This window comes from Macaca nemestrina, chromosome 11 (genome assembly GCF_043159975.1).
Source record: "Macaca nemestrina isolate mMacNem1 chromosome 11, mMacNem.hap1, whole genome shotgun sequence".
NCBI classification, from domain to species: Eukaryota; Metazoa; Chordata; class Mammalia; order Primates; family Cercopithecidae; genus Macaca; species Macaca nemestrina.
This window is the reverse complement of record NC_092135.1, coordinates 98,113,577-98,126,847: the sequence shown is the minus strand read 5'-3', so window position 1 is coordinate 98,126,847 and position 13,271 is coordinate 98,113,577. Positions and strand designations below refer to the sequence as shown.

Genomic DNA, 13,271 nt, shown 5'->3' with positions numbered 1-13,271 from the left:
AAAAGAATTAGAGTTGGAATTCAGCTGGCTCAAGGTTCTGGGCACAGCAACACTGGGGCTGTGGTCTGTCCAGCTCAAAAGTCCCATCCCAGAGAGTCGGGTGCAAAAGTATGCAAGGCACGCTTGCCGTTAGTGGGACTGGGGATGGGGCTGTATGCTTTTTAAACTTTTAATGGCATCTTTATAAGGACAACACTGCATATTCATGTCCAAAGAAAACATGGATTATGGTTCTGCAATATAACTCCGGACCGGCAAAGAGAACCCCTAACTAAACCTGGCAAACAAAAGCTCTGTGTTTATAGCTAACTCTGGGAAGCTGGCTCGGTTGTCATGGAATAAAAATGCGGAAAAGGAACCCATCATCTCTTCACAGCACATTCTGGTTTCAAAAACCTCTGTTCCAACGAACTCACAGTATCCTAATTCATTGAGTCAGAACTCTCCTAGTAAACATTTAATGATTTTCTCTAAGTGGCAGAGAAAGTCAGGTTCTTCCTAGTTCCTTGAAATGTTACTGGCACTAGCTGAACAAAAACAGTATATGATGTACCGCCTTAAACACACTGGCACTTGGTGGGAAAGAAATACTGGGGAGCGAAGGCAGGGCTTAGACTTCCAGCTGGAAAGCGTCCCCAGGCAGCCAGCCCCCTTTCCCACCCCATTACTGCTCTTCTTACGGCTTCCCAGAAAATGTAACCTCAACTCACTTTTTAAGGTTTCCTCGTGCTCCAAATCAGGGCTCTCAGTCCAGTTTCCAGCGACTGGCTTTCTCAGGAGGCAGATAAGCTCTGTTCCCCCACTGGCCACCTTTATCAACTTGCTTTTACCGTGACCAGTAAGTCATCTCAGTAGTGACGAATGTGGAGGCAGAAACCAGGGTAGTAGCAGGATCTTGGGCGTGTCTGAGTAATCAGCAGTGGGCTGGTGGCCTTGGCCACCTGATCAACAGGAAGACTCACCTTCAGAAAGACTGCTTGTTCCCTTTTTGTGAAACTGCCCAGTGTTTTTGCCTTCAGGCTCCTGTTAGTGAATGCCAACTCTTCATCATTCTTATCTTAGGGAAGGTATAGCTCTAAGACTGAACTTGCAACCTTTACACTGACTGCCCCTGAGGCTGAGAAGGTTTAGGCTAGGACTGCAGTCATCATTCCAAAGGTCAGTTTCTGGGCATGATTGTCTGCTAAGGGCTTCTTATCTTCCGGGAGACACCAGGACAGGCATATCAATCAATTAGTACACATTCTAGCACTGCACCCTGAAACCAGTTCCTGGTTCTACACCTAATTGAAAACATCTGTTAGCTAATTTTGCATTAAATGGAAAATGTACAAACCATGTCCAGGGGTATACATTTTATTAAGGGGCATGTGTTCACACAAGGAAGTGAAGTTCTTGCCTGATGTTTATTCAGTTTAACAGCAAAAAGCCAGGGTGAGACGCATGTGGTAGAGTACATTTGTTGGCACAGCGGAGAAGGGTTTCTTACCTGTCAGACCTGCTCCATCTATACACACATTAGTCCTATATATGTTACCTGTTCACTTGTTTGAGTTTTAGAAATCTAACACATACATTCTACATGTTCTTAGAAAGGCTCACTTCCCTCTTGGATCAGGCCCCACCATCAGAGCCCATCTAGCTGACCACACGCAGGCAGTTGGCCTAGAAAGTTGCTACCACCAGCCCTGTGCCTCTGTCACCAAGCACAGGATCTTGGGCCCTTAAATATTCTCCAAGAGTAAACACTGCCTATTTTCTGCAATACAGATTATTTCTTATGTGCTTATGACCAAAAACAAGCAATTACAATTCACCAAGATTGAATCCCAGCTCAGCCTCTTACTAGTTTTGGGATTTGGGCAAGTACCTTGATCTAGGCCGTGTTTCCTCATCAGTAAAATGGGGATAATAATAGTAACTACGGCATAGGGTGGTAAGAAGGATGAAATGAGTTCACGTTTGTAAAGTGATTACAACAGTGCCTGGCACACAGCAAGTGCTATAGAAGTGCTATAAAACAATATAAATAGATTCCCTCATAGCTCATGTGGTGGTTTTCCCACTGTCCTCATTTTACAGGTGAGAATCTAAGGATTATGAGGTTACCAACACGCATCCAGCCAGTAACGGAGCCGGCCCTTGAAACCTGACCTTCTGACCACAAATTGTCCTGGTGTGGCTACACCCGTCCCTTTTCCAGCTCACACTGTCACCTGATGGGAGAGGTGGGGTGACTCGAGAGAGGAGAGGGTGGCAGCCCGAGGCTAGGGGCCTGACTGCAGCCCTGTGAAGGGAATATGAACTCTCAGGGCTCTGTCTGTGTCCACAGGGTCATTTGTTTTCCATGCTTTTAAAACAGCTGCACTGGCAGAAGCAAATCCATTACTACAATATCACTTCCCCATAGAGTGGATCGGAAACCCATGTCAGGTCACGGTTTCCTGCCTTGTAGCTATCAGCTGTGCTCAGTGCTTTCGTGACCAAATTCACGGCTTAAGGTACTTGTCTTCAGAGGACAATAAACAGTCATAACATAGAAAGAGCAAAGTTCAAATAAAGCCTTGGAGCTAATAAGGGAACAATCTAAAAATTACTAAACCTCTTTCCATACATGACTTCAAGTAATTGTATCAACATGAATAAAAGAAAGAATTCGTATGATTTTAATTCCCTTTAGTGTATTCTAATGCAGTCACAGATAATAAAAACTCATTTTGATCATTTAGTATACGCTCAAGATTCTAGGGGGTCATATTTACTATCTTAGTGAACTTTCAATTTCTAGCTGTAATACAAAATAGAAATTTGTCACCTGAAAGATGTTGTAATGGGAAATTAATAAATACTTTTAAAGTGCTTCAAGTATACAAGACTTTAACAGATTTAATATATTACAAAAAAATTCCTTCCTTTTAAAAAGACTGCTTCTGACAAATTCTACTTTGCCTTTCTCTCTTCCAAAGTTCCAAATACAATGCCTTTGACAAGCTAAATGTTCAATGAAGACACATGGAAAGAAAGGAATAAATGTCCTCTCATTTTTATTCTTCTTGTCTTGCTTGCAATGAATTTTTAATAATTTTTTCTCCAGTTTTTAACCCCTCATACTAAGTTATCACTTTAAATGCCACCCTTTTAAAACCAGCATTGTCAGGCTGGGCACGGTCACTCACGCTTGTAATCCCAGCACTTTGGGAGGTTGAGGTGGGTGGATCCCTTGAGTTCAGGAGTTCGAGAGCAGCCTGGGCAACGTGGTGAAACCCTATCTCTACTAAAAATACTAAAATTAGCCAGGCGTGGTTGCATGTGCCTGTAGTCCCAGCTACTAGGGAAGCTGAAGTGGGAGGATCACTTGAGCCCAGGAGGTCGAGGCTACAGTGAGCTGTGATCATGCCACTGGCACTCCAGCCTGGGTGACACAGTGAGACCCTATCTCAAAAAACAAAAAAACCAGTATTGTCCAATATTGTTTTAGCCATATCACTTCACACACCTTCCGATCCACTCTGCTCTTCCTCCCAGCATACCTCCAACCTTGCAGTATCTTTTAGTCATTATCAGAGTCAAGGTCTAATCATGAGCACCCAAACCCTCTATATCTTCCTTATTGGGCCCCAAGTATCCCCTTTAACCTGGTAACTTGCCCAGCATCTTTTACTGATTTTATTTCTTCTTAATGTAGAGGCTTATACCCAGGAAAAAGTCACTAGACTATAGCTCTCTAGTTCCTCTCCATCAAAGCCAACACTTTTGTCCAAAAACGAAAGACTGAAATTCACCTTTTCTATGGAGTATGAAAAAAAAATTCATTTTCACCCAATGCTAAACACATTTAACCATTAGCCTCACTCCTATATACCCATGTAACTCCAGCATAGATAGGATTTTCATTGCTGTTGGCACCTACATGCACTTAACGGACCCTTCATAAACTATCTTATGGTCTGCCTTGGCCACACTTAGTTTGTAGCATAAAAGGCTGGAGAGCAGATACTCATCCTCTCCACTTTGCACGGAGCTCTGGCCTGCCCTATGGCTCAACTCATGCTGCGGGAAGTTCAGAAAGTACCAGATGCTTCCAATGGTGTACAAGCATTAGCAATACATAGTTTAATCTCTTCCAAATCATTTTTCTAAAGATTGAATGAATCAAAACTTTTAATACAGTGGCTCAAATAATGCACAGTCCTCTCAGCTAAATATAATACTACATATTATTTACCTTTGGAAGACTTTGGTAGTTATTCGATCTACCTAACACCAATTTTGAGGTGTAAATGTATTAGGTTTTGATCACCTGTTTGGTGAAGTAGACACATCTCTCACAGCTTTGATTCCATTTATACCCATTCTTGGCTGATTTGTAGAGACAAATAATTAGGAATGTCTGTTTTATTTTACTAATGCTAACAATTTTATTATCTAACTGTGGAACATGTCCTTTGAGTGTGCTTCCCCTGGGCCAGACCCTACATGTAGAGGGTGTCTGTGTGCGTGTATCCCTATGAGAACTGAGACTCAATGTCCATTCTTGGTGGGGGTGTATATTGTCATGCATGGGGGTATTAAAACCAAGAGAAATAAGAATGTTTAACAAAATAGTAAACAAATCATTCTGAAATGATTATAACCATGTACATAAAGTGGCTTCTGGAGGAATGAGATGGCTTTAGTTTAGGTGAGCTTAATCAAAGAGGGCTTCAGAGAGGGAGTGCTCTTTTGCACTACTTTGAGGCAATACTGGCAATGATGGGAATGGCACTGCAGGTATGAGGAAGAGCGAAAGTGAAACTTCGCTTGCAGAAACAGTGACTAATGTGTAAAGCCAGAAAGAAAACCTACCTGCTTAGCACACATAAGTCAATTAATAAATATTTACTGGGAGTCCACGATTTGTCTCTGCTAGATGCAATGTGTTTAGTTAACTATGATGCAGTGTAATTTTCAGATTGGCTCCTGCAGGGAGATAAGATTAGCAGGCAGTAAGCAATGAGATGACATTAGAAGGCAGTATTTGGAGGAGGTGTCTATGTGGTGTGGTTTACGTTTGTTCTGTTCGTAATGCAGCTAGAGGTAATATCCTTGTTTCATTATTCTTTTAGTAAATGGGAAAGTTCCTTCTCATCCTATCCCAGCCCAATTCTCCCTCCCACCCCACTGTCATTTTTGGTTACATGGTTCTGAATCTAGACCTTATGCATTTTCTCTGTTATTCTTGAAATGCTGAATTGAAAACAGGATCTTTTAAAATAACTTCCAATTGGTGCAAGCTGACTTTCTGTACTTTTAGTTTTGTAAAAATATATGCCTTAATCTGACAAATATTAAAGGGCTCCAAAACAAATAAAACTATATAGGTGAGTCATACTTACCTCTAGGAAAGTAACCCAAACTGTATTTAAGATTCCATTTGGTTTTATTTTTACCTGATTTTACATCCTGTGAGATGAGTAACACCAAATATTATATAACTTACCAAACTACTCAGCCTGGAAAAAGAGATAACCAGATACTGAAAAGACACTCTTGTTTGTTTTACTAAATGTTCTCTTAAAAATGTGAGGAGGTAGTAGAAAGGGAAAATGTCGTCAAAACTTAATCTACATTTGTATCTATTTCTGAATGGCTACCAGCCAGTCTTTAAGTCTTGGTTTCATTTTTCGTTCCAAGCTTTCGAATGATACTTGACTAGACAGAATGAGACCACGCTAGATGTCTCATAAAGAACATAGGGTTAGGATTGAGGAAAGACTCTAATGGTCACAGTATTAGTCAGTTTTCTTCTTCTTCTTTTTTTTTTCTGGCAGTCAAATTTAGCACAGGGGGATTAAACGCCAACTTTAGTGACACTAATGTTAATAAGTTCTGATAACCCACTACCATCAGACCAACCTAGTCAGTTTCTGAAGAATCTTAAAGCCATGCTGTATAGTGGGGAAAAATTAATTTAGCTTACGACAAAGCGTTCTCCTTCAAGCCTCCGAATAATCAGCCTCTTGCTTTACAAAGACTTCTTCGGTCTGACAGCTCTGCCATGCCTTTAGCAATAGCTGTCATTTACTGACCACAGTCATTCATTCATTCAGTGTTCATTTTAGCACTTAGTGGGCACCTGCTCTGAGCCAGGTACCATCCTAGGTGCTGGGAATACAACAGTGAACAAACCAAACAAAACCCGCTTCAGGCACCACACTGAATGATTCTGTTTCACTGAGGCCTCACAACGTACCTGCATGTAGGTATTATTATCTCCAATTTAGAGATGAGGGAACTAAGGCTTATATGTTAAGGCCCAGGTCCCAGGGCTAGTCAATAGCAAGGCTAAGACTGAAACCTCTCAAACTAACTCCCAAGCTGGTCCTCATTCCACTAGTCTGGTGCCATTGTTTTGGTTCAATACAAATAAAAGGAATATGTAGCTTAAAAATTATTTAGAGGGTTCATTCCAGTTGCAACATCTTAGTACTCACAAAACTTAGAATCATAGACGTAAAGCCGGCTTGGCAAAAATGCCAAAGGGGGAAGGAAAATTATCAATGGGAGGAACAACATTTCCTCAGTGCTTTAAATTTTGCTCTCCACTTCCCACTAAGGACAAATCACCATGGAATACCCTTTCCTGGGCCACCTGCCACATTCTTTCTCACCCATTCCTTAACTTACTATCTCCTTATGTTCCTTTCCCTTTATTCCTGTTACATTTGGTGTCATTAAAGGGCAGGTGAAGCTGTCCTGGGAGGTAGTGAGACTCCTGTCACCGAATCTGTTCAAGCAGAAGCTGGCTGGCCACTGAATGAGAATGATGGAAAGGGAATTCACTTACAGTTCGGGAAGATGGGGCACCTCTGCCTTGTAACTCCAGAATTCCAAAGGGAGAAACAACGTTGTTTTTGCAGTCTCTTCCCCTGAGTTTACCATGAGGCATCTAGAGTGGTCTCATTCTGTCTTAGTTATGTGTTGTCTGAAAGCTTGAAGCAAAAATTGAAGCCAAGTCAAGTCCAGTTGATACCTACAAGGTACACTCTCAGAAGTCAATTATTTCCTTTGGGTTTTTATGCCTGGGAGTCTGAGATGTCATGGAAAGAGCCTTTCTTTCTGCAGGTAGGGCCAGAAATGCCTCAAATCTATGGCTTTGTTAGAAAACATGGTATGACTTACCATTCAAAGCAAAATCTAAAGAAGCTGTTGGACGACACAAACAAATACCTTCTAACAGATTTTTCATGTTTGGTTTGGTTTGTAACTCAACCCAACTTTCACGAGAAGCATCTCCTGGTCCTAATGTACCCACAATCTGTAAGCTGGTGAAGCTTCAACACTGAACTCAACATCCAGTAACTGTTTACTCTACTGGAGTCCTGGGACTCTACGTATAAGGGAATTTATACATTCCTAAATTAATTTGTAGGTAAGACATTTTGTCTTGGCAGATCTTGAGAACTTTATTCTTGAGAGTGCACTTATTCCTCATTTGACACAGTCTGGAGTCTTCATACATACACCTGAGCTATAAGTTAATCCCCCAGTCAACATCCTCATTAAATAGCCCTCCAGACCTTGCTCAAACATATTCTACAATGGGGATCCATGCCTCCTAAAAGAGCTTTTCCTGTACAAGTCTACTTGTGACTAAACCCTTGGCTAAGATGGAATCAACTGCCTTCCATGAATGTGCTAGCTTTGCCTTCAGACACTCCTTCATCTGGTCACTCTTCCAAAACTCCCAGATTCATCTTACATATGCTTTCCTCTATCCTAGTACAGAATTGTTCATTGAATTGAAGGATGTCAATGTTGGAAAGAACTTTATATAATACATTCCTAAACAAATTTGTGGATAAGACATTTTGTCTTGTCAGAACTTGAGAACTTTATTCTTCCCACCCTGTGATACATATATATACTCAGTGGTTTTATTCATTTTTTTAATGTAGCTTAAGATTGCATTTTCTTGACAATCACATCATGGTATACACTGATCATAATGAGTCTCAACCCTGTCTCTACTAAAAATACAAAAATTCGTCAGGCATGGTGGTGCACACCTGTAATCCCAGCTACCCGGAGGCTAAGGCAGGAAAACTGCTTGAATCCAGGAGACTGAGGTTGCAGTGAGCTGAGATCACACCACTCCACTCCAGCCTGGGTGACAGTGCGAGACTCCGTCTCAAAATATAAATAAATAAAATGAATAAATAAATGTTCTTTTATATCATGAGTTAATTTGAACATGCCCTTTCGGCCATAACTCTCTCTCTCTCTCTTTTTTTTTTTTTTTTAGAACTATCAAATCTCTAATTCTAATCATTCAAACACTTATGGACTGTTAGACTTGGAGTACGTGTGTGTGTGAGACAGAATGTGTACATTATCTTTGATAATTTGGAAACATAATCATGATTATATTATCACAATTTCATTGTTTATTCTTTCATTTTTTACATATGCACACACATTTTACATATGCGTATGTAAAACTTACTGGGTATCAGCTATGTGCCAAGTACTGTTTGAGGAGCTTCAGGAGTACCAAGAAAGAGCCCTAATTTGATTGTAGAGGTGGGCTTCCCATCTCTTCAGTTATCTTCTCTTTTAGAGTCTTAGGCTATAGAACCGTATCTTCTTCTTCTCTGCACTATCTGGGAGTTCCCCTGAAGTCTGTAATACATGTCTGCCATATCCACCATCTGCTCCTTAGCGCAAAAACTTAAACATCGTGGTCACAATCCTCCAAGTGCTGGCCCACTGCAGACACTCAATATGTATTTATCGAATACATTGATAAAGGTTCCTTCTACTTTTATCTTATCAATCAATCTTTTCTTGGTTAAAATTAGGTCCAACATAGCAGTTCCCTTCATTTCCGTTACTTCCCTAGAGAGAAAATGGCAGTGAGGCAAATTAGTATCTGAGACCCCATTTTCATTTAAACATGAATAAGACTTCGAGCAGATGCCCAAATAGCTTAAGTCTCTCATCGCTCTTATTACCTCAGTGTCATTTCTGTACATTATAGCAGAACTAAATTATACCAATGCCAAATATGACTGAATGGTCTAAGTTCATTTAGTCAACTGAACTATGTATTGTCCACCACATGTGAGGAACTGTCCTGGACACTGCATTTTTTTCTTCTTCCTTTTAACTTCACCAAGTATGCATCTTCTTTCGGGTTTTTGGATTCTCACACCTCTGCCTCCCTGAGAAGTTCGGGATTCCTGCTCCACGGAAACAACTTCTGTTTCTGTTCTGTTACAAATCCTGCCATTCATCAACTTTTTTTTTAGGGCAGATTAGTTAAAGCCAGGTTTCTCAACTTTTTCTTAACGAAAACTTTCTTAATTTCTTATAATGCTGTTTTAAATACCAAATTAAGTATAGTAATTTAAAAATCAGAACCACGAGACAAAATACTACACTGTTTATAAACTACAACTCTTACCACTAGCATACCAATTAGGAACCATTTATCCGAATCTGAAAATAAATAACATTTTTAAAGAATATAGCCAAATTTATAACGTGATTCAGTTGATCATCAACATGATCAGTAACTTTTAGGAGTCGAACTTTCATTTACACATCCATTTACTCTATATGTAGCATAAAAATTGGAATTTACTTTCAATACTAGGATATGTAAATATGGGCATTCCTTTCCTAATTTCTTCAATCCACTTTTTAGAAAGTAATTTAAGTAATCTATAATCAAATGCAAACACTGCACTCAAACAAACCACATAATTTATTTTCTATATGAAATAAATCTTTATTTATACTCTTATTTTCTTGAAAAGTATAGATTTTCATCTGGGCTTCTGTATCAAGATTTTGAGTCATCAGATCATTTTCATTGACTATGATTTGAGTACAGAATAACTTGTGTGCACAGAAACAACAAATCAATTTGTCTTTACTGTTTTCCTGGTGTGTTGCTGAAAGACTGTGTTCTGTCCCCACAAGGTCATGGCCCTCACCTGGAAGTGGGCTTTGCTGAGTAAGCAGGTCAGAGATTATCATGATTGCAAAATAAGCAAGAAGGCATGAAAGTAATGAAGAAAGACAGAGTTGGGGGGAAAATCCAACTTAATATTAATTAGCCTATAAGCTAAGCTAAACACAGTTTTTGCCCAAAGATAAAAGAAATTCTGTATAGGGCAAGAAAATGTTTAATGAAATACAGACTAAAATTTATCTGTAGTTAGTTTACTTAGAATACTGATGTTTTATCCTCTTAGGTATATCTTTTCAATAACATTAAGACTTTGCAGTAAGGTTAAGAAGTAATTTCTGAAAAGCGTTTAGTCTGTTTTTGAGTCTTCAATTAGTGACAGTCACCAGCAAATGTTGAGCAAATTTTGGAAAAATTAATTGCACCTATAGAAAGTCTTAGTAAATTACTGCTTTGGTTTATTACATACTATATATTAATAAAACATTTAAATGTGTTTAATTTACTAGCAAGAAGTACCTGAGACATGGTGAGGTTTTGATTTCTATGGTAATAAGCTTTAGGAATGCAGAAAACAACATCTTATAATCTGTAAGCCTCCAATACAATCTTGCAGTGTGACATGGATTCCTCCATTACTTAGGAGTTAGCTGAGCAGACATCACATGTGAGCTACTGCGATTATTTACAATTAATACTGCACATCTTTACTGCTGGCATGTTAGTTTGCATTTTCCTTTTATTTTCACATCAAATATTTCACACAGTCATGGTATTATACCGATTACCAACTCAAGTCCATCAATAATCATCAATATTTGCACACTTTTTTCTTATTTGATACTGCTGTTTTTACATACTAGTTTATTTAATTATATTCACTTGAAATTCTTACTTAGTATAACAGAAGATTTCATTAACTCTCTCTAGGTAAAAAAATAAACGGATATAAGAATAAGAAAGCAGACATAAGCAGAATTTATTTTTTTCAGGCTCAAAAGCCTCCTTTTGAGTGTGCCAATCAGTCTAAATGAAGAGGATATTCTATGATAAGTAAGCCCTTGGGATCAAGGATAGAAATATCAGCACAAAATAGGTATGAATGTGTTTACTGTTAATGTATGTAAGTGGATAGGGTGAAATAATTAATCCATGTTCAAGAAGTCCAGGCAATCCTCCTAACTTGCACTTTGCAAGATATGATTGTTGATTTATGGTTCTGGGACAGCTAATGAGTTGCATTAGAATCCCAGTATGTTCATGTTTGAAAAGAACTCCCTAGCATCTCAACAAAATTTCCCTTTTTATAAATGAGGAAACTGAGGCTGTATGGACAGAAGGAACTTGATGAAAGTCACACTACTAGAAAGTAGCAGGGCCAGGACTTAAAACACAGGTCTTCCATTCTTTTTAAGAAAATTTTATTGAGCATCTCCTATGTATATAGGCTTGTGCTGAGTCCCAGTTAGAAGAACAGTACATGAAGTACAATCCCTGGCCTCAAGGAACTTTGATTTTAGTGAGGTTTACCAGACAAGTGAACAGAAAACAATACAATACAAGTTATTCTAGGGGAAGCACAAAGTTCTATTAGACCACTTTGAGTTGGGGGTGGTATGAGGGCAAACAACAAAAATTAGGAGGGTCAAGGAAAGCTTCCAGGTGGATGTCAGGTTTAAGCTGGGCCCTGAAGTAGCTAGGTGAATGGGGCACAGTGAAGAAGAAAGAAAAAGGAAGAACATGATCCTTAGAAAAAAAGAAATACCCTAAGAATAAGGCCATAATGTTTCTGGCTAATCCATTATCCACATTAACACTTTGTTAGCCTGAGTATATCATAGTAGAGTCTGACCATCTCTGAGTTCACAGACAGAGTCCAATGTACAGACTTTGAAGACTGAAAACCAGGCTTTGAAACGTGGCCTCGACTGAGAAGTCCTGCATAGGCAACCAGCCAGTGGCAGCCCCACAGTGGTCGTATTGCTGTCCCAGCCAAGCGGGTACAGCTGTCATCCTCCTTGAACCCCATGGTCTTTGGCTGTAAACAGGCGTAATTGCTGTCTATTTGTCTATTTCATAGCGATGTTGTGATGATGCTCCCCTTCCTCAGTGGGAAACAGAAGTAATAATATGTATTTCACAGTGATTTTGTGAGCATTAAAAGATAACATAAGTAAACCCACATAATATTAGCACTTGGGTAGTAGGAATACAGTTCTGTCGGTTTCTTGTCCTGTGATAATGCAAAAGCAGTTCTCTGGGAATCTGACTGACCCAGCAAAGATAGAGGAAAACCTGTGGCCTTCACTTTATTCACTTACACCAGGATCTACCCAACTGACTTAACTGACCTGAAGGACATCAATGAATGTCAGATTGTGAAGATTCTCCTTTTTAGAGAGACTTTCTTAATCATTAAAACAAAACAAAAATAAGAAAACAATACACGGAGTTTATTCTTCCAGACCAGTCATCTCTGAACTGGAATGCCTCACTCTAGAATGCCCACCCCACCTGGGACTGCCCTGCACTCACCGGGATGACTGGCAACTGCTTCTCTGCTCCCTGCTGGGAGCTTCCCTCCCCTACCTCTCCACAGACACCCAACAAGCCTTCAGACATTCCTGCAGTCCAGGCAGAAAGGAGAAAGAAAATACAGGGAGAATTACTTTGGGGAAGGACCTACGAGTGGGTGGTACCTGGATGGCACTAGAATAAATTTCCCATAACTTGGCAACAAGTGAAATAAAAACATCTTCTGAGAGTTGATATATAAAATCAATAAATGATGAATCCTAGGAAAGACTTTAAAGTCCCCTTAAAGTGACCAGGCCAGTACAAGACTTGACTGTCACCACCGACATAAAGAAAGAAGTCCATTGGCAACCTAAACATGGGAACAGGGCACTCACAGGGAAATCTTACCCATCTGAACACTGGCAAGGCTGAGATACATCACTATGTTCCCTATGCCAAGTACTTCTCACGAATTATTTTATTTAGCAATTACAACAAACCGGTGACATAGCTCATTCTATTCTTCTTAGAAACAGGAGAGGAAACAGCGTGTTTCCTAGTGCTGCTGTAACACATTAGCACACATTTAGTGGCTTAAAATAACATAAATTTATTACTTTACAGTTTTGTAAGTCAGAAGTCTGACAAGGATCCTTTTTGGAAGCTCTAGAGGAGGATCTGTTTCCTTGCCCTTTCTAGATTCTAGAGGCCACCCACCTTCTTTAGCTCATGTCTCCTTCCCCCATCTTCAAAGCCTGCAGCGTCCCATCTCTCTGACCATTCTTCCATAGTAACATCT

At 39.7% G+C, this 13,271-nt stretch overlaps 1 protein-coding gene across 7 annotated transcripts in view; it reads right to left on the bottom strand.

Moving 5' to 3' along the window:
* LOC105468128 (spermatogenesis associated serine rich 2 like) overlaps positions 1-13,271 on the bottom strand; it is a 170,939-nt gene that overhangs the window by 100,978 nt on the left and 56,690 nt on the right. The window contains exon 1 of one of the 7 annotated variants that reach the window (XM_071073150.1): positions 6,827-6,971. The exons of 5 other annotated variants lie outside the window; for them this stretch is intronic. In XM_071073150.1, coding sequence (XP_070929251.1) covers positions 6,827-6,921 — 95 coding nt within the window. In that variant the 5' untranslated portion in view covers positions 6,922-6,971. Of the gene's footprint in view, positions 1-710; positions 896-6,826; positions 6,972-13,271 lie in introns of those variants that run through there. One more of the 7 variants, XM_011718155.3, reaches the window with a different exon arrangement.